The sequence below is a fragment of the Natrix helvetica genome (assembly GCF_964273705.1).
Source record: "Natrix helvetica genome assembly, chromosome: 4".
Classification (NCBI taxonomy): domain Eukaryota; kingdom Metazoa; phylum Chordata; class Lepidosauria; order Squamata; family Natricidae; genus Natrix; species Natrix helvetica.
In genome coordinates this window covers 93,076,016-93,096,266 of record NC_138550.1, presented here as the reverse complement: position 1 = coordinate 93,096,266, position 20,251 = coordinate 93,076,016, and the positions used below count along the sequence as shown (strand labels likewise).

The 20,251-nt window shown below is 40.4% G+C and overlaps 2 protein-coding genes across 6 annotated transcripts in view; one reads left to right on the top strand and one right to left on the bottom strand.

The window, feature by feature from the left end:
* Positions 1–13,261, bottom strand: part of RELCH (RAB11 binding and LisH domain, coiled-coil and HEAT repeat containing) — a 74,679-nt gene extending 61,418 nt beyond the window's left edge. For 2 of the 4 annotated variants that reach the window (XM_081950917.1, XM_081950916.1), the window contains exon 1: positions 12,615–13,157. In XM_081950917.1, the coding sequence (XP_081807043.1) occupies positions 12,615–13,074 (460 nt within the window). In that variant the 5' untranslated portion in view covers positions 13,075–13,157. The other 2 variants (XR_014175206.1, XM_081950918.1) reach the window with 2 other exon arrangements.
* Positions 13,262–19,233: 5,972 nt separating this feature from the next.
* Positions 19,234–20,251, top strand: part of PIGN (phosphatidylinositol glycan anchor biosynthesis class N) — a 70,304-nt gene continuing 69,286 nt past the window's right edge. Inside the window, exon 1 of one of the 2 annotated variants that reach the window (XM_081951377.1) lies at positions 19,234–19,389. The gene's annotated coding sequence lies outside the window, so the exon portion shown is untranslated. Of the gene's footprint in view, positions 19,473–20,251 lie in introns of both variants that reach the window. The other variant, XM_081951378.1, reaches the window with a different exon arrangement.

The window sequence follows — 20,251 nt, the reverse complement described above, 5'->3', positions numbered from 1 at the left end:
TGGAAGGATCCCAAATGACTTAACGTTTGTAATGCTGAACTGTCCAAGAATGCTAAACCAATTTGTGATTGCAACTTCCTCGAAAGCCTTTTGAGTGCACCCGGATTAAGGTTCCCTTCCCACAACTTTGTTACCAAATCCCATGGCCACCAAATTAACTCACTCATTTCCACATATACCCAATCATAAAGTAATCAAGACTGACTGGAATGGCACACACACACACACACAAATTAAAAATCATAAAGCTGAAGGTGAGCCTGTTTCTCAACCTTGACAACTTTAAGGGGTGTGGACTCCAATTCCCAGAATTCCCCAGCCAGCCATACTCCAATTGTAATTTCTTCTTAAAATAGGATAGAAAGGCTCATGGCAAGAAACTCCAGGCATCCAAACAACTAAAAGGTCAAGGCTGTGTGTTAATTCTGTTTCCCACTTATTTCACAAAGTGGGCTGATTTATTTATCCCACTCATTTATGCCATGCTGTCTTTAGTTTTTGAAACATTTTACAGACTAAGCCTTTTTTTTAAAAATGCCATCAATGTATACACAATTTATTGAGCTGGTATAGGTTCTCCTTGAGCAGGCGGCTGAATTAGAAAACCTCCAAAGTCCCTTCCAGCTCTGTTCTATTCTAAAGACTCTCTTGTGCTCAGCTCCATTTCAAACAATACTGACACGGTCAGTACTAGTTTTCCTGATTTCCTGATTAGGGAGGATCCTGAAGTCGGGCGGGGACGAGAAGCGGGGAGGCAGAAAAAGAAACGGAGGCTAAGGAGCTTCCCCCCGCCCCCTCCCAGCAAAAATCTAACCGGGGAGCAGGGCGGCGTGATCGGCTAATTTGCTACTGCCCGCCCGGGCGGAAGCTCCTTAGCCTCCGTTTCTTTTTCTGCCTCCTCGCTTCTCGTCCCCACCCGACTTCAGGATCCTCCCTAATCATTGTGGGTCGAAAAAAGGGAAAGGGGCGCTTGTTTTGAAGTGCCCGAGAGGAGGGAGGTGAGCGGGCTCCCGGCACACAGAAGAGCCGCATTAAAATGTGTAAAGAGCCGCGTGTGGCTTGCGAGCCGCGGCTTGCCGACCACTGGCCTAGACCTTTAGAATATAGAAATGAATTTGTATTTGAGGTGAAAATCTACTAAAAACAGGAAACAGAGTATAGAAGTACTCCTCTACAAAAGTAATTATGGTATATAGGACACAAAAGGATGCTCATGAGGAGAAAGAAATGTCAGGCAGAAAGCAAAGCAGAAGCACAGAAACAATAAACATAAGAGAGGAGGATAAGCATTTTATGGACAATGTATTTTATTCTCTAATATCAAAGCCAGCTGCTTCCTTTCCATTCTCTTTAATCCCATATGGAATTCTTAAGGATGCTGGAATTTTCTTGATCAACTTGGAAATTCCCTTTACTGAAAAAAACTATTGCTGAACATGAAGTTAATATTTAAGATATTTAGAAGTGAGTCTTTAGCTCAATTAGTATTGACACCGGACTTTGGAGCAAAGAAATAACCTTCGGCTTGATTTATTATGGACTCAACACCCCTCTATCCTAATTATACTATGCTATGTCTGGATGAACCTAGGAGAGCGCACAAGCAGAAATATTTAACCATACATAACCAGAGACAGAATTAACTACTCAAATCAATCCCCCAAAGCAATTGTGCATTATCTTCCAAAGTACCAGGACCAAGAGATTTCCAGAATGGTGGGCAAATTTTGTGCCATAGAATTAATAGTCTGAAGTTACTGGATCTGACTGTGATATGTCCAGTTTCAGGTACAAATGTTTTTTTTAAATAGATATTTGTACTCTCATATTCTTTTCTCAAGCTTTTGCTTTTTTGGTCAATGACCATATATTGGCATAAGAAGCAATAAATTTGGAAACCTATTAAGAACTTTTAAGAGTCATCATATAAACTTACTTAACAATGTAATAACAGAGGTCACATCTTTCTGGTTATGGCCAGATATTACCTTGAAATTTTTGATCAGTTTCTTCCTGGTAGAATACTGCTATGTGGAAATAGGTTTCTCTTCATTTTTTTTATTCCTTTTTAGTCACTCAAGGCCACTTCCTTGAGAGGATTTATGTCACTTTTGTCAGATTAGTAATTCTATTTAAACATTGCTGAATTTAATGTGATGCTTTAGTTAAAGATCAACTCTCCCTTTCCCAACACACCTAAATCTATGTGTCCATTCCATATTGTATTGAACATTTTTCTCACATAGATATATTTATATGTCAATGTGTGAGACAGTTTCTTTTCACATATCACATTTTTCAGAGTATAAGATGCACCTTCCCCCCTTAAAATTTGGGTGTGTTTTATACACCGAATGTAGCCCTACCCTGCCCACCCACCGTCCCCCACCCTTTGGTTTCTGCCTGTCAGCAATTTACCTCCTTGCAGCGAACGGAGAATATAGGGCTTGCGGGGGCGGCAATAGGCTATGGCAATCCCTGCAGCCTGAAACAGCTAATCATCAGGAACCCCATGCTGAAATTGAAAGTAAAACTTGCTATTTGCTGCCACAAGGCAAATTGCTGGGAGGCAGAGGCAGATTTTTTTTTCTAATCAGGCTAAACTGAAACAGGCTGTTTGCTACAAGGAGGTAAGTCAATAACTATAAATGCCTATAGAATGTTCAAGTTATTAGACTTATTTTTTAAAGACTGCTTTATTATTGTTCTAGGCAACTTAACAAAATGAAGCAGCTTTTTAAATAAATGCTTGATCTGAAGAGGCCCAGTGCTATTGTATCTTCTTTTGAATAGCACAGAATAATGTATACTTTCAGAAAGCCACATCAATTTTAACAGCATCTGTACAAGTATAGTCTGAAATGTAACACCACAAACAGTGTATATCTTCTGTACTGTTTGCTGTTTGGTGCAAGAAGGCAAATTGCTGGGAAGCAGAGGCAGAATTTTCCCCATTGTGTTCTTCCCCAAAAGTTAGGTGCTTCTTATACTTCGGTGCATCTTATACTCCGAAAAATACTGTACTTTTAGACTTTTAAACATAATAAAACTATATGCAAAAATGCTGTTGTCAACTCATCCATGGGGCAGTCAGAAACATCCTACAACTGAAATTTCAGATTTGCATCTCTGTCAGGACTAGAAAGCTACAAAGAACAAACCACCCATCTTCATTGTTAGGGGGGGGGGAACAAGAGGGAGTTTCAAAGGGAGACAAAGGAGAAAAAGAATGGTATTTCGGAGGACTCTAATTTCTACAAGTTCTAATCCGCTTGTAGAACAAAAATATGGGTTTAAAGAGACAGCCCAACCAAATTCTGAATTCTCTTCCACACTAAGAGTGGGTTCAGGGCTGCATGCCAAAGCCACCTCTTTGAAGAAGTCATAAAATTAAACTATGACATCATTGGTCTCAGCAAAACAAGAGCATTAATCCATATTATCCAAATGGGATAATAATAGCCATAGGCAAAACCCCACATAATGGTGGAGTTGGCATCATTGTTGCCAACCAACAAATACAAAACATTCAGTCAGTACAAATAGTTTGCAAATGACTTACAATCCTCAAATTAAAAATAAAAGGCCGAATGACCAACTGCTCATCACATGTTATGTTCCCTACTGTAATTTGGACAAAGATCAAACCAATGCTTTTATGAAGAACTTAAATAACAACTAGCTCAACTGGCTTACAAAAAGTTCTTCAAAGGATATTCACATGCTTAAGTAGGCTCATGTGGAATGGGTGAGAACTATGGGCCTTTTCTCAAAAGAGAAGCAAAATGAATATGATGAACAATTAGCAGTCTTAATTATAAAGAAATAGGTGATGAACACCTACAGTACTTTGAGAAACTATTAGGGAAATACTGGACCTGACACTCCCCTAACTTGGAAATGAAAGCAGAGATCAACTACATATTATGCAAAGATGCAACATTTATCCCTTCTTAATGGCAATTCTTAAGAAATATGACAGTAGGTACAATTCTACCTGAGAAACAAATTTTACAATAAAATTGGTATAATACAACAATTCATCAAAAAAAAAGTAGCAGCAACAAAAATTCTGAAAAATAACTGGAAAAACTTCTTTCCAGCAATACAATTAGACAGCAATTAAGAAAGGAGCTCAAAGGAGAAAATAAATTTGATACAACTGTACTGTGTGAGCTGAACTGCAAGTTAAAGCAAAAACTCAAAAACTAAAAGACTATGAAAATTACCCAACACAACAACTTGTAAAACAACAAAAAAGTCGTATCAAAAGGGCTGGGGAAAAAATGCAACCAATGAGTTTTGAAGAAGTCAAGAAGGACAACCATATCTGATTGCCAAAAAAGCTAAAGCTGAAAATTAGCATTTTTATATTGATCTTTTTGCTTCAAAAAAAAACTAACATAGCGCACCATTACTCGGATTATATCTAAGGGCATCAAAAATTAATTAGATGTGATTCTCCTTCCAATTTGACGGATTAAAAACGAGAAAAGTGGTTAATGGTTGAATATCCTTTGATAAAGCAAATTCTACAACAGATGGGAAACATCAAAGCAAGATCAGATCCTTTAGCTAATAATGAAGCTACTGCTGTGAAGAGCAGAACTCTAAAATAACAGAAGCAGAGAAGTTTCTCCTAATGCAATGTGCAATAAAGAGGCAAGTACTACCGAAATCTAACTCAGAGACCAAATCCGGAATGCAGAAACCTATGGCAATTTTAAGATGTCATCAAAGTAGTCCTTTTTAGGTTTGATGGATAAAGAGCTTATGTATAAAGATGGATAGACACAGTAATTCCCACAATGGGGGAATGAATGGTAAAGGTGATGGAGTTGGCAGAGATGGCAAAACAGACTGTTTTAATTAAAGAGAAGAATCTATCTAGTTTTGTTTCTGTTTGGAAACTGCTTCTGAGTTTTGTGCTCAAAACTGGAAAAAAGGAAACTTTGATTTAAGGAATTGGTGACTAGATTGGTTTTGTTCTTATAGAAATGGTCTGATAGAAATATAAAGCAAAAGATTGAGGATGTAACTCTTTTTTTGTATTCTTCAGCACTTAAAAAAGTCAGAAATCACTTTTTTCTTCTTCCTTTTTTTCTCCTCTTTTCTTTCTTCTTTATCTTTCCTGACTTTTGTTTTATTTTTGTATTTTATCTCAAATCAAAAAATAAAAAAACCAAGATGTCATCAAAGTAGTCCGAAAGTTATTAATGAGCAGAACACGTATGCATGCCCAGCAACATGGACCTGCGTAATAAACAGTAACTGTATAACTGTGCCCATACGACTGACCTCCTATGACAGTGATGGCGAACATTTTTTGGCTCATGTGCCAAAAGGGGGTCGCACGCGGGTGGGCCACACCCATAATGCAATGCGTGACCCCAGCACGCATGCGCACATGACCAGCGCTCTCCCCCATTTTTTGCATGCTTTTTTTGCCCTTCCCAGGCTCCAGAGGCTTTATAGGAGCCTGGGAAGGGCGAAAACAGCCTCCTTTGCCCACCCACCCCCCGGAGGCAAAACAGCCCTACGGGCAAACCGGAAGTTCAGGAACAAACTTCCGGTTTGTCCGTAGGGCCGTTTTTAGTCCTCCGGAGCCCTTAGGGAAGCCTCCTGAAGGTCCCTGAAGGCTCCGGAGGACTAAAAACGGCTCTACGAGCAAACTGGAAGTGATGCGCAGAACAATTTACAGTGAACTGCCCACATGCAGTCACTAAAATGCCCAGCGGCAGCGAGGGAACCAGTTCGGGGGCATGGCAGGCCTGGGTTGCTGCTGGTTCTGCAACCCAGGCCTGAATTCCACTACAACCCACCTCTGCCCCCAAAGTATTATAAAAAAATCTGTTCTAGAAATTACACGAATGGATTGGGAAAAAAACAATTGCTGAACAACAGAGAGGATTTGAGAAGGGAGATCCATTGTAGAATCCCCAACATACATAATTAAAAATTAAGCAGCATCCCACTTAGGTGGCAGTTTCTGATTTTAAAGCTTTGATTTAATCTAAAGGCCAAAACTCTAAAAGACTCTGCAATGGACCATTGTCTATTACCACTTATTAACTGTCTGTCATAACAACATTTCTTTCAGAGTAAGATATCGAATTAGTGGGTAATTTTTCTACCTCTACTCCAAACTCAATAATGGTAAAATGAATATATTTTATATGGCAGTGCAGTAATTTGAATTAAGAGTCAAAAAGGTGTGTGGCTAAACAAATAAGGAAGTGCTGACCTAATCTTTGTTATAATGTCACAAGATCCTAGGTAAAGTGTATTTAGGGTTTAGGAATTGCAAGTAACAAGCATATGTACATTGATGTGTGACCCAAAACACTTTTTAAACCTTTTAACACAAACTGTGGCTAGCATTTTTGCCCCTCTATTTTTAATCTCTATATTAACTGTGTATTCAAACAACTTATCTGTTCAGACTTCTACACAATGGCAGACTTAATAGACATGGATGATGTGCGAACATGTTACATGCTACATGTTAAATATAGTTCAGAGGAGAGTGCTCTAGGCAATTGCCCAAAGGAACATTTTATTTAAGATAATCAATCAAAATATTGAATTGTGCAAAAAGCTCTTTAAACTGTTGCTGGCCTATCAATAAACATTGTTACTGAATGAATTTACAGCTTCTAAAATTGGGAGATTACTTCCATTATACCAGGTTCCATAGAAGCATGCTAAATTCATAGCTCAAAATAGCCAGCATAATATCAATGTAATTCTAGAAAGGTTTCTCTCCACCTTTTTTGCCCATAAGGTTTAATTTATTCCAGTGGTCTTAAAACTTTCTGAGGTGACCTCAGGTATACATTCTATAAGGAGATCAACTTGGATAATATCCTAACTTACACTGTTAGGATTTAATTCAATCAAAATTCTGAAGGATGACATTTCAGGTTATACTATATTTCTCTTCTGTGTATACAGAGAACGAAAGCGTTATAGGCTGATATTTTCCTAAGACTGAACACACAAATATTTTACTAGTCCCCCACATCAGACACCAGTTTCAATATTTGTAAACCCCCCCCCCCCCCAGTAGAAGGAATACAGTACTCTATTAACTGCTAGTCTTGTACTATAACAATTATTTACCTCTGTCATCACAAGATGAATAATGTTTTGTCAGCTGGGTTAGTTACTGCTCACTAGAGGCTGATTTACATGTGACTTATGATAAGTGACTTGGAAAAAATCTGCAAGCTTAAATGTTTGTGTAAAGGTTAATGTATAAGGAAAAAGTGAATTCCTTAATGGCCATGTGAAGGAGGGAGTTTCCCCCCCTTCTGATTAACAAGGTGTGAATCGTCGGCCTTCCAAGAAGCATATCTCCGAATAAGCAGAAAAATAAAACCCGAGAACATGTTCTAATGAACAACTTTAATATAAAAGAAAAGAAAATAATACAAATCTTACTATCTAAATCTTACATTTTGGCAGAGTTGTGTTGCCCACCTCCTTCAGTAGGCAAACGGAAGATCAGAAGGAAAGTAAAGGAATGTGTGACGTATTATGAGACATGCACATTAATCATTGTCAGATAAGAAACTGTTCAGTCTGCTGTATAACTCAGAATATAAACTCAAATTGACAAACAAATTAACGCAGTGACAGGCCAAACACTTGGACAGAAGTTCAGCACTGCAGACTCTTCTACTTTAAAGAGTCTCTTCTTTCTGGTTACAGAACTATTATTCAAAAGAATTCCAGTAACATGCTTTCCCTCATTTATTTTATGTTGCAGTACAGACGCATGGTATTATAAAATTAAAAATTAGTTGTAGATGTAGTTGAAGATGACTATGTAGTAACAACCAAAAACAATGAGTCTTATATGGGAGTGGCAGTCGAATATTTGTCCAAAATCACTCTTGAACTTCTTTGTTTCCACGAAAATAAGATAGGGTTTTATTTTATTTTCACTTCCCGAAATAAGCACTTGGCCTTATTTCTTTTGGGGGGGTGGGGTTATTCTTTTTGAGGTTGCAGGAGTGGTGAATGTGGTCACCTCATGGTTGCTGCTATGTTGCAATATTTTCGGGGAGGGCTTATTTTAGCATATGCGCTCAAAAGCCCGATTGGGCTTAGTATCCAGGAAGGTCTTATCTTCGGGGGAAACAGGGTATCTTGTAATGTGTTTAAATAAAGACCTGTCTTTAAATTATACAGGAAATGTCCTGTAATATCAGCCTTTTTATAGTTCTTTGAGAGTAAGAATTAAAGAATACAGAAAAATAGTTAATTTTTAATTACCTATTAATTAAATTTTAGTTATGCGAACTTAACATTAAACCCTTGATGTACGTTGCTAAAAGCTAAAAGTATTTGCATCTGGCATTATTTTGGTTCAAGATTAAAGTCATTTCCGTGCCAATATGTTTACAGTTTTGCCTAATCAGAGTTTTGAAGTACTATTTCATTGACAGGCAAATGACACAGGATAACTGCTCCAGCTCTTGGGGTAATTACATCAAGTCCTCTGGTTTCTATTTCACTTGTTTTATGAGCTGCAATCATTTCCTCATTTACAGTGAAAGAAAAATATGAAGCATGTCTAATGAATATAAATATACTCTATTTTATTAAGATGATAAATGATTTTTTTTTGTTCAAAGAAGAAAGTTTTGGGGTTTTCCATTCTGAAATACCTTTTCTGAGTCCTTCATTTGTAATTAGTGGTCAACCATTAACAAGATCAGTTACTTATTACCAATAGCGAAAACAATTTACACAATCACCAATGAAGATAACAAAACAGGAAAGCAACAAAATGAGAAACAATAGGGTATATAAACATACAATTCTGGTTCTCCAAATTAGCCAACATAGTTTAGTCCATGTAGTTAAATTATGGGGTAAATATGTAATGTAAACTCAATCATGTTAATTTAATGAACCATTTTCCAGTTAAGCACAAGGAGAAACAAGAAAATTTGGCTAATTTTTCTAACGTCATTTTCTTCATCTTTCTTGTTACTTTATTTCTTAATACGCTTAGCAAATAACATTACAATACATAGGTTAAACAGATGTTGCTAATGTAATTTTAGCTAAAAAACTAGCGATAACATTTATCAAAAGGCTTTTATCCAATTTTACTAAAAATCTGATGGAGAAGCAGGGGAGCAATTGGGTGAGCCTACATATAAACTTTTGCTGTTGTCCACATGAAATTAAAGATATCTAGTGAAGGATAGGCCAGGCTAAACAACTTTTGGTGTCTTTTACTGTAAGGATATATTCTATATACAGATAACGCCCAAGGCAGAGAGCTGCAGGATTCTTTGGTAATATGCTAATAGTCAATTTATGACCACAATTGAGGCCAAAATTTTGGTTAAAAAGTGAGACATTTGTTAAGTGAGTTTTGCCTCATTTTACAACCTTTCTTGCCACAGTTGAGTGAATCACTGCAGTTGTTAAGTTAGACACATGGTTGTTAAATGACTGTGCCTTCTGCATTGACTTTGCTTGTCAGAAGGTTACAAAAGTTGCTCACATGACCCCAGGACACTGCAACCATCGTAAATATGAGTCAGTTGCCAAGTGTCTGAATTTTAATCATGTGACCATGAAGATGCTGCAATGGTAGCAAGTGTGAAAAATGATCATGTCACTTTTTTGAGAGCTGTTGTAACTTTGAACAGTCACTAAACGAACTATAGTAAGTCAATGATTACCTGTATTATAACCTACAAAACAAACTGAACAGTGAATATGCCTAATGACACCCCCAATTTACATTAACCAAATTATTAATAAGCGAAGTCCTAAGTATTTGCAATAATAGCAAGTACTTAGGAATAAAATCCTATCAATCACTAACCTCGCTATTAAGCTAACAAAAACCTTACAACCACATACCATAGTCGTCCATCTCATAAGTTCTGTCATATGACTCCCTCACAAATTGATAATTGTATGCTACTAAAAAATCAAATGGTATCAAATCTCATATCTTCATTCTTAAAAAAGGGACAAAGAAATAAATACCACATAAGTTCAACATATACCATGACATCTACCCCTGCCTTAAGGAAAATGTATTTTTCTAATATAATACTAAATTAGGTTCATCATTCTTATACAATACTAAAATTGGCTTTGAAAATTTAGTACCATCTGTACTGGCAAATAAATATTCATATGAGCAGTTTTAATAAGCAGTATATTTAAAGCCTATGTTTTGCTAATTAGATATTATGCTGTACTTTTTCAATTCACAGAAGGAAGGAGGTGAGTTGCTTGATCCTACATTGCCTATACAAATAGCCAAGTCAAATTGTACCTTATGTGATCCCAGCACCTTATCAGTATCAGATATTGAGCTGATTTAGTTTGCTAAATAAGTCACACATATGTTACTTACTATCCACATATTATTGGCTTAGAAAAAATGTCTAAATCAAAACTAAAAAATAACATTATGGCCTAATCTTATTTGCAAACACTAAAAAGCTCCTTATTTTTATTAATATAAGTGACTGAAACAAAGAACTAAAATTATTCTTTATAGTAACGGAAACATAAAGACATTTTGCAAAAATTCTAGCATGGATGTAATCTGGCTGCTGCAGATGTTTCTGGGATGCAGATGTATTATTTATAGAAGCTTCTCAATAGAATCACAAAATGCTGTTCTCTCTCTAAACTGCTGAAGTGCTTAAAATATTCTACCTGACTTTGTACAGTGATGCATTTCTTGGTAGTTATTGTGTTCCTTACAAGCATTTACATGGCATCATTTACATAAAGTCTTTCCTGACTCAATGTTATTAGACACTTGCCACCTTATAAGATATGTTGTTGACTCCCCAGTGTATATTTCTTCATAATCTTCCAGTAAAAACTAGAAATGACTTAACATTTTTAAAAATCTTATCACTATATTGGTACTAAAGATTAAAAAGATGGAGACACTTGCATGGAAACATTTCTTATTATTCTTACATTAAGTTGAACAGGATTTACTAAACATTGTCCAAACATCCTCCCACTATCTAAAGCTATAAGCAATATACACAACACATATTATCTAATCCAATATCTCAGCATTAATTATACCACCACAATATTCTAAAACATGTACCTGCATTGATATTTCAGGATGTTGTCTCTGAAAGAGCAAAAGCTAAAATCAATAAAGTGTATTACCTTAATATCTTTATTTTGCCAATGGTTTAGTACAGATTAAAAATCGCTGCTTCTTTAGCTATGACTTTTTAGTTTCTATCAAATTGAAAATGGCAAAGAGGAACCAAAAAAACTCCAGTTGATTCAGAACTCAGGGCTGGTTTTACATACTGCTTTACAATATTGAGGATTTTGAACTTTGGTGTTACCAAACACTCCTGAAAATATCAGGGATTGACAAGAAAATAAATGAACAAATCGATTCAGAGTTCTTACTTGTGGCATAAATGATCAGGCTCAAATTATCACATTTTGGACGTATTATGTATAACCAAGCTCTCTTAAGTAATCTATAATGCTGAGAATAATGGAAAGAAAAAGGGACCAACCAGCAGCATAATGTGTGGACATGATTTCAGTGGTAATGGGTATACCATTAGAAAACCTGAAAAACCAGATAAATGACATAAAGAAAATTTATCAACTTGATGCTGGTAATCAAGTTGAGGTTGACTCATTAAGAGTTAACATCAACTTACGGTAATTATCACCATCAATCATACTGTGTTTACTCCTAGTTTGTTGACTAAATCACAACTGGCTGAAGTCATGAAGCAGGGTAAAATAAAACCAAACACATAATGACTTAGAATAAGATTGCATACTATTGCAAGTTCATATGATGACCTCCTAAAATTAGTTCTCAAGAGTCTCTCCCAAAGGTATCTCTGAATTGAAATGTTTGTGACAAAGGTGAAAGTATTGTGTTTGTGTGTGTATATAAAATTCAGATTATCAAATCAGCTGAAATCACAGGACTGCTATTCTTTTCTATGGTGATGCATGAACTACCCAAAAACTTTAAACTTATGCTGTATAATTCAACCCATCGTGGCTCTAAAAAACCTTGCCATAAAAATGGTAAAAGCCTCATAATAGGTAGCAGTTGCAATCTATATCATCTAAATGATCAACAGTTTATAAATGGTACCAATGAAGGAGAATATTTGTAGCTTAGCAGTTGAAATGAGGGATCCTTGGTGCTCTCTGAGCTTGTTTTCTTGCAGACCTTTCATTATCCTAACTAGGTTAGGATAATGAAATCAGTGGCAGTAAGGAGTGGTTTGCGGTCAGTTTATATTCTGGTGTCTTGATTGTCTTGTCCGCTCACACAGACAAAACTGATAGCATATAAATATAAACTTGAGCAAACAGCACTCTTTACTACCTATTTAAGGTAATGAAATGACTGCAGAATGGGGGCAATCCTCGCCTCCTGCCTCTTTTCTACGAATATTTGACAAACGCTCCGACACCAAATGAGGGGAATTGATTGAAACTACACACCCAAGCCAAGGTCAACCAAGGGTTGAAACCTGGCAAGGGGAAGAAAAATAATAATAAAAAGAGAGTCCTATTAAGCTTTCCTTTGTTAAGCACGGCTATCCACTTACGGAGCTGTCCGGCGCCGGGCTCCTTACCGCCTCCGACCATCGCTATTATCCCGGGAGCTACTGAGGCGGAAGGAGTCGGTGCCAGGGTTCCGGCGCCGCCCGCACTTTGCCGCTCGAAGTTGCCAGGATTGGAAAAATAGTCGCGCAGGCGAGGCAGCTCCCGGCCGCTCTCCAGAAGCTCCGTGTGCAATTCCAGCGCCGTCAACACGAACTGGTCGCGCAGCAGCTGAGCCGCTAAAGCATCCACGGGCACTCGGGGCGGTTCCTCGGCCTGTGCAGGCGGCGGCGGCAACAGTTGCTGAAGGGGTGGCGAAGAGGAGGTGGAAGAAGAGACCGGGAGAGGAGCGCCTGAGGCGCCGGGGTCGCTGCTGCTGCTGCCCCCCGGCCTGCTCTCCTCTGGCTCGGACTCTTCAGAGTCACTGAGGAAGGGGTTCACTCCCCCGCCCCCCACCACCGCCATCTTGGGAGGAGAAGAGGAATTCCCCCCAGAGCCGCGCGCTCTTCCGAGCTGCGCCCCAGTCGAACCCTGTTACCACAGCAGCCGGCGCAACCCACCAATCCCTCTCTCTCGCGAGCGAGCGCCCGGCCCGCCCTCCTGTCTTTCCGAGCTCGGTTTCCGCATAGGAACTCTCGCGAGATCCTCCTCGCTGCATTTCCGGTTCCTGGAGATGCCGGCAGGCCTGAGGGAATTGCTAGATCCTCATAGTTGTAGGGGGGAAGGGAGCGTTCGTTAAATACGGGCAGTCTTCAACGGAGCCCAAATTTTCTGTTGCTGTGACGCTCGCCCCATTTTACGACTTAGCTTGCCACTCTGCAGTTGGTAAATTAGTAACAGGGTTGTTAATTGAAACAGGTTTTGACTTTGCTTGTCAGAAGGTCTCTGTAGGGGATCACATGACCTCAGCACAGCGTCCTAAATTATGAGTCAGTTGCCAAACATCTGAATTTCGATCACGGGACCATGGGGATGCTGAGATGGCTTTAAGTGTGAAAAAGGGTCTTCAGTCACTTTTTTTCACTGATGATGTAACATTGAACGGTCACTAAATGAACTGTTGTAAGTCGAGGGCTACCTGTATAAGCCAGCAATATGCTGCAGCTGTCAAAAAAAGCCAACACAATCCTAGGCAGTATTAACAAATCAAGATCACGGGAAGTGACACTGCTGCTATAGAATGCCTTGGTAAGACCACACTTGGAATACTGCATCCAATTTTGATCACCACAATGTAAAAAAGATGGTGAGGCTCTGGAAAGAGTGCAGAAAAGATAATGGGGTGGTGGTGGTCCTGAAGGCTAAGACCGTTTGCGGGAATTGGTTATGTCTAGTGAAAAGAAGAACTAGGGGTGACATGATAGCAGTGTTCCAATATCTAAGGGCCACAAAGAAGAGGGGGGTCAACCTATTCTCCAAACCACCTGAAGGCAGGACAAGAAGGAATGGATGGAAACTAATCAAGGTGAAAAGCAACCTAGAATTAAGGAGGAATTTTCTGACAGTGAGAACAATCAACCAGGGGAACAACTTGCCTTCAGAGGTCGTGGGTGCTCCAACACTGGAGGCTTTTAAGAAGGGACTGGACAACCATTTATGGAAAATGCTATAAAGTCTCCTGCTTGAGCAGGGGGTTGCTATTCTATTGTTCAAAGATAAGCTCCCTGGGTTATTACAATGCCATTTCACCTCCCAAGGTTTTATGCTGAATAATGGACAACTGCTCCTAAGCAATTGTAGAAAACTTCAGAAGTTTGTTATGGTAGCAGATTCGGAGATAGTGTTATCTCCCACCAGTAATGAATGAAGATGAAAATATTGCAGAAATTCCTATTCTTTATAAGTCAGTTGCATATTTCCCTTTGAAATCTGAAATATTAAGTTAGAGATAGATTTTCTCCATGATGCTCTCTGGTCGCTAGGAATGGAAAATGACTTGATGGCACATAATGTTTTCATTTTGTTAAAACAAAAGTTTCAAACATTGTCCTGCAGAAATAATAGTCCTATTTTATTTTTTACCATGGGTTAATACTGTAACTGAGACAACATATAAATCCAATAAAAACAAAAAACAAACAAAAAACAAACAAAACAACATACTCTAACATTCTCTTTAACAAATCTGATTGTGATCAGTAATTGTGCACCTAGTAATGACGTCAGTGGGAACTGTGCACTTGCATCTAACGCTTCTATGCAGAATCCATCAACTTCCCTCCCTGTCATGCACTGGGACCAAGTGCACGTTGATATGGTGAATTCCATCACATCGCTTGGATGTCGAAGAGATCGAAGAATGCTGACCTTGCTAACGATCTATTGCTTTGCCTGATTAGGATTACATACATTTTCACGCCTTGTTCTGAGCGTGTAGCAGGGTAGACTTTGGCTAGGCAGATTTTGTGGCATGTGTGAGGTGATGAAGAACCACCACATACTGAGGTGCATCTGACACATCTGTGGGTGCATTTCAGCATCGTGTGGAGACTTATTGTTTGGAGGAGGGTCGGCCGTCGGACAATGCGTCATCTCAGAATTTGGATGTAGGGCGCCTGGGTGTCTGTCACTCTTACAAATGTGATATTGCACCTTGACTGTACATGTTTTGGCCATGTGTTCTGTAGATTCACAACATTTATAGTAGACTTTGTACTCCCTAATTAGAGCGTTCCTTTCTTCCATGGGCTTCTTTCCAAATTCTCTGCACTTGTTCAAAGAGTGGGAAGACTTGTGGAATTGACAGAATGGGTTTTTGCTTATTGTTGGGGGTTTAATTGGAACTGCCCTTAACGGTTGCACATCTGAGTTGTTCCTGATGGAGTTGGAGACTTGTAGGTGTTTTCCCTTGCAGTCTGCATTGGGCTCTTGATCGCAACAGCATTATGGGCAGCCTTTTTGGTACCTGGGGGGTGGTGATCCCAATGACCTTGGTTTCGAGGGTCGGTGCATAGCTCTACCTGATCGAGAACAAATTCTTCAAGTGTAGTAAAGGGAGGATTGTCGTCTTGATTGTTCTTCCTGTAAGCATCACACAGATCGGTCCATCGATCATTGAACCATCTTGACAGTTTTCCAATTATAATGTTATATATGCTACACTCGTCAAGGCATGTCAATCACTTGGTTTCGGGGTCCTTTTGAGTGGCCCGTAATTCCGAGAGGAGGGTAGAAAACTTCCATAATTCCTCAGGATCATTCGGACTGATGTTGGGGTACTCGATGACCTGTTTCAAGAGTGAGGACTCCATGAGCATGGATGATCCAAACTGTTGATCGAGTACTTTACTGCCTGTAGAGCTTTGGCCCTTATTAGTTTCTCCATAGCTTCCCGCTGGTGTTGAAGAAAGTCAAGTTCAGCCTGAGCTTCAGCATTACGTAGGTTTGTAGCGGCTTCTGCAGCTGCCCTCTCTTCCTGAGCTTTGGCTTTTGCAGCTGCCCTCTCTACCTTCAGCAGCCGTTCTTTCCTTGCTACTTCTAGTTCTACCTTGGCTATCTCAGCTTCTATTTGTGCTTCTGCAACTCTGGATCCCCATGATCTCTGGCTGTAATGGGAAGATTGCTGCGAGACACTGCTACCCACTGGAGATTGGGTTGATTTTGGGCGGAAGGATGAGGCCTTTTTGGAGACATGGGAGGAAGTTGCTAGTGACTGCTGAGATGACGCCTGTGAATGTTGAAACACCTCATACGTCTTTTGCTCCCAGTGTGTCCTTGAGACTAGATGGGGATGCTTTCTTAGAAACCTGAGAGGAAGGCAGATGCGACTGCTGAAATGTTGCATGCGAAAGATGAGACACTTCAAATTCGGACTTCTTGTTCGGGGAAGTCTCCCTGTTCAGACTGGTTTGGATAAGGTCTTTGCTGTGTCGAAACTGCTTTTTACATTCTTTGTTTAAAGTCTGAAGGCGCAGCATTTCCTTCTGAAGTTCTTCATCGTCATTTACTTGTGACTGGATGTCGTTAAGGTGGTCTCCATAAAATATCCATTGCGCGAAGGTTTTGTCCATGTCCTCGTCCAATGAGCGGAGGTGTTTGAGGGGTAGATTGTCTTTGAGTTTGTCGCAGAGATGCTGCAACTTCTTTCAGCGATTCTCATGCTTTTGATAAAGCCTGTTTTATTCCTCCAAGAGGTTTGACTGCTTAATCTGCGTAGGCTTTCTATGCTGCCTTAGGTCATAGGCCAGTGATGACGAACCTATGGCACGCAGAGCCATTTGTCAGGTTACTCAAGGCACTGCCCTGTTAGCTGGCCAGTGCGAATGTGCGCGTTGGCCAGCTGAGTTCACCCTTTTTTAAAGCCATTTTTCACCCTCCCCAGGCTCCAGAGGCTTTATAGGAGCCTGGGGCAGGCGAAAAGAGCCTTCCCTGCCCTCCTGGAGGCCCTCTGGAGGCTTCATGAGCTTCCCTGAAGCCTCCGGAGCCCAAAAAACCAGCCCTACGGGCAAACTGGAACTTCTGGTTTGCTCGGAGGTTCGTTTTGACTGCTCCGCAGGCTTCAGGGAAGTGTCCTAGAGGTCCCTGAAGCCTTCGGAGCGCTCAAAACGACCCTCCGAGCAAATCGGAAGTGACATATGGTTTGCTCGGAGGTTCATTTTGACTGCTCCGGAAGCTTCAGGGAAGCATCCTGAAGGTCCCTGAAGCCTCCAGAGGGCTTCCGGGGGTGCGAGGAGGCTGTTTTTCCCCTCCCCAGGCTCCTATAAAGCCTCTGGACCATGGAGAGGGCGAAAAAAGCGTGCAAAAAATGGGTTGTGCCTATAGTGTGCGCATGCGCACTGGGGTGTGTGTCACACATTGCATTATGGGTGTGGCACACCCGCACATGACCCCCCTGTGGTCCCCCCACATGGCACGCGAGCCAAAAAAGTTTCACCATTGCTGTCATAGGCTATCTGAGGTGCCTCTGCCTTTTCTGAGATTTGGACATCCAATTCTCAGTTTTGGACGATCAATTCTGAGCTTTGGACGATCAATACTGAGTCTGTGTTGGGTTCAGGTATGGGGTTCGGCGTGTCTGACCCTTCTGCCATGGCTGGAGAAGATTCTATAACTAGGATTAGGTCAGGAAATTTCTTCTATGTGTTATGAATTTTTGAGTTCAATTCACTTTTTTGGCCAGTAGGGTGTGTTGCAAGACTTTGTAGATGCGGGTGCAGTCCACTTGTCAGCCACTAGGGTGCCTTGGAAGGCTTTGTGGATGCAGGCGCAATTTATGTGTCAGCCACTAGGGTGCGTTGCAAGGCTTTGGAGATGCAGGCGCAGTTCACGTGTTGGCCATTAGGGTCCGTTGAAAGGCTTTGGAGATGCAGGAACAATTCACATGTCTGCCACTAGGGGGCGTTGCAAGGTTTTGGAGATGCAGGTGCAGTTCACTTGTCGGCCTCTAAGGTGCGTTGCAAGTATTAGCTTGAAATACTGGATTGCAGTTTGTAGAGGAGCCATTAGAGGATGCTGTTTGTGACTAATGTTTGGAATGATTGGTAACTTTCCAATTTTGGAATTCCTAAGGGTCTTTACCTGGACTTGGAACCCATTATGGACCTTGCTAGCTTGGTACCTCCTAAAGGAGTTGTGCTTTTTCCCAATAATTGATAAACAATAGTAACAAATCAGCAAGGTCATAATTTGTAGGCCCTTCAGCTGGACTGCATCTGCCTTGTGGCCATTTGACTGCCAGATGGTTTTGCACACACAAAGCTGATGCTGGGATGGTTGGGGGCTCTTTATTGCCCCTCGTTGCCAAGACAACTTATCAATAATGTTCAAAGGACTTAGGATCTGGGCTAGCTGACCACTTACTTATTCAAATTCCGTTTCCATAGAGAGCTTCCATGAGGCTTTTACAACCACTTAAGGAGTAAGGCTTGGAATTTGCATTGATTTATTGAAACAGGTTTTTCTTTCTTTGTTAGGCTGTTGTTTGCTTCCAAGCCACATGTGCTTGGCCTTAACCACAGCAGATCGGACTGGATAGGTTGGGAAGGGGGGCTGTTTTCTCATCCGATTCCTGGGTCCACTCCCCTGGAGCTCAATTAAATGGAAACAAAGTCGATCTTGTTTTCAAACAAGGAAAGAGAGGAAACATGCTTTTCTAATTCTGCAGGATATGCTTTCTCAGTATGTCAGAGGAGAAACAAGGGACTAGCCCGTAAGCATTCTTCCACAAACAAAAAACAGGCTTTTCAGATCAGATTGAGCCAGCTAGGTTGTAGAGGCTGCTTTTCTCATGCACATTTTCTTAATCACAACACAGCCTTTCTCACTGAAACGGGATGTTTCTCTTTGCCCCAAGAGGGAGTGGGGGAAATCCCGGCAGCTGTTCTCAGTTAAAATGCAAAAAGAGTTTGGGATTCAACTTCAATGTCCTTTTTATTCGAGGCGAGCTCAACATAACACAATCTTTTTACTGTTCTGCCTTCTGTTGTAGGCTTGTTCGGGGCATGCAGTTAACTTTGCACATAGACAGAATGCCCCAGTCGCCAATCAGAAACAGAGATGTGATCACATGTCATGGAACTACATTTCCCATAAGGCAGTCTCTGCCTACATTTCCCGTGAGGTAGTTTCTTAAAGGAGACAGTTCTTAATTCCTACACTAGCTATATACTGCTGGGGCAGCACAGAGTTCGTGAACGTTTTGCTTTCTGCACTTTTTCCCATTACTTTCTCCCTATCTGCCAAGTGTGGCGGAGTCTTTTTTTGGGGAGGAGGGGGGGGGGCTGGTCGGCATATGTCTCCAAGGAAACGATTGTCCTCGCAGTAGCTGGTGGAATGAGCCGGGTAAGCAACATAAATAAGTCGCTTCCTGAAATGATGCTGATGTTCTGTTTCCTGACGTGTCTCTTGTCTCCAGGGTGTGTTCGGTAGGTTTTGATTTGGGAAGAAAGTGGGGACTGGTTATGCCCAGGTGATTTGTCAATAGCTTGTGGTTGGTACGCTTGTGTTTAACCATGCCAGCAATAACATGATAAGCTGTGCATTATTGTAGACACTAATATACTATTGTCAATTGCTGGAATTAAAAACAATTGAAGTAATCATTTGTGTAAGTGTGTGTGTGCGTGAACTCAAGTCTCCAGTGAGGCTTGACTTTTGGTGCCATCACTGTGGTTGGCACCCTTATGTTTAAGCATGCCAGCAACAACATGATAAGCTCTGCCTTATTGTAGACACTAATATATTGTCAGTACATTAGATTGCTGGAATTAAGAATATTTGAAGTAATCAAAATGTGTGTGGATGGACTCAAGTTTCCAACGAAGCTTGACTTTCAGTGTCATTTTTCTTGACAATATTATGGAAGTACTGTGCATTGCCTCCTGCCATGTAAGTCCCACCTTAGTCATGAAAGCCAGCTGGGTGACTTTAGTCCACTCACTCCCTCTCTTTCAATCCAACCCACCTCAGAGTCTTACATTGTGGGAAAAATAGGAGGAGGAAGGTGTGTTGGATATGCTTGCTGCTTGAAGTATTTGTAAAAATAATAAAGGTGGGATGAATAAATAAAATGTTTTCTTGATTTCCAAAGCTATTATACAATGGAATTTCCTGGTTGTCTCCTATCCAAGGACCCTCTGGATTGCATTCTGCCCACCTGAAAAAAAGTCCAAGATTAGCTAGCTATTGTAACCAAGCAAATTCT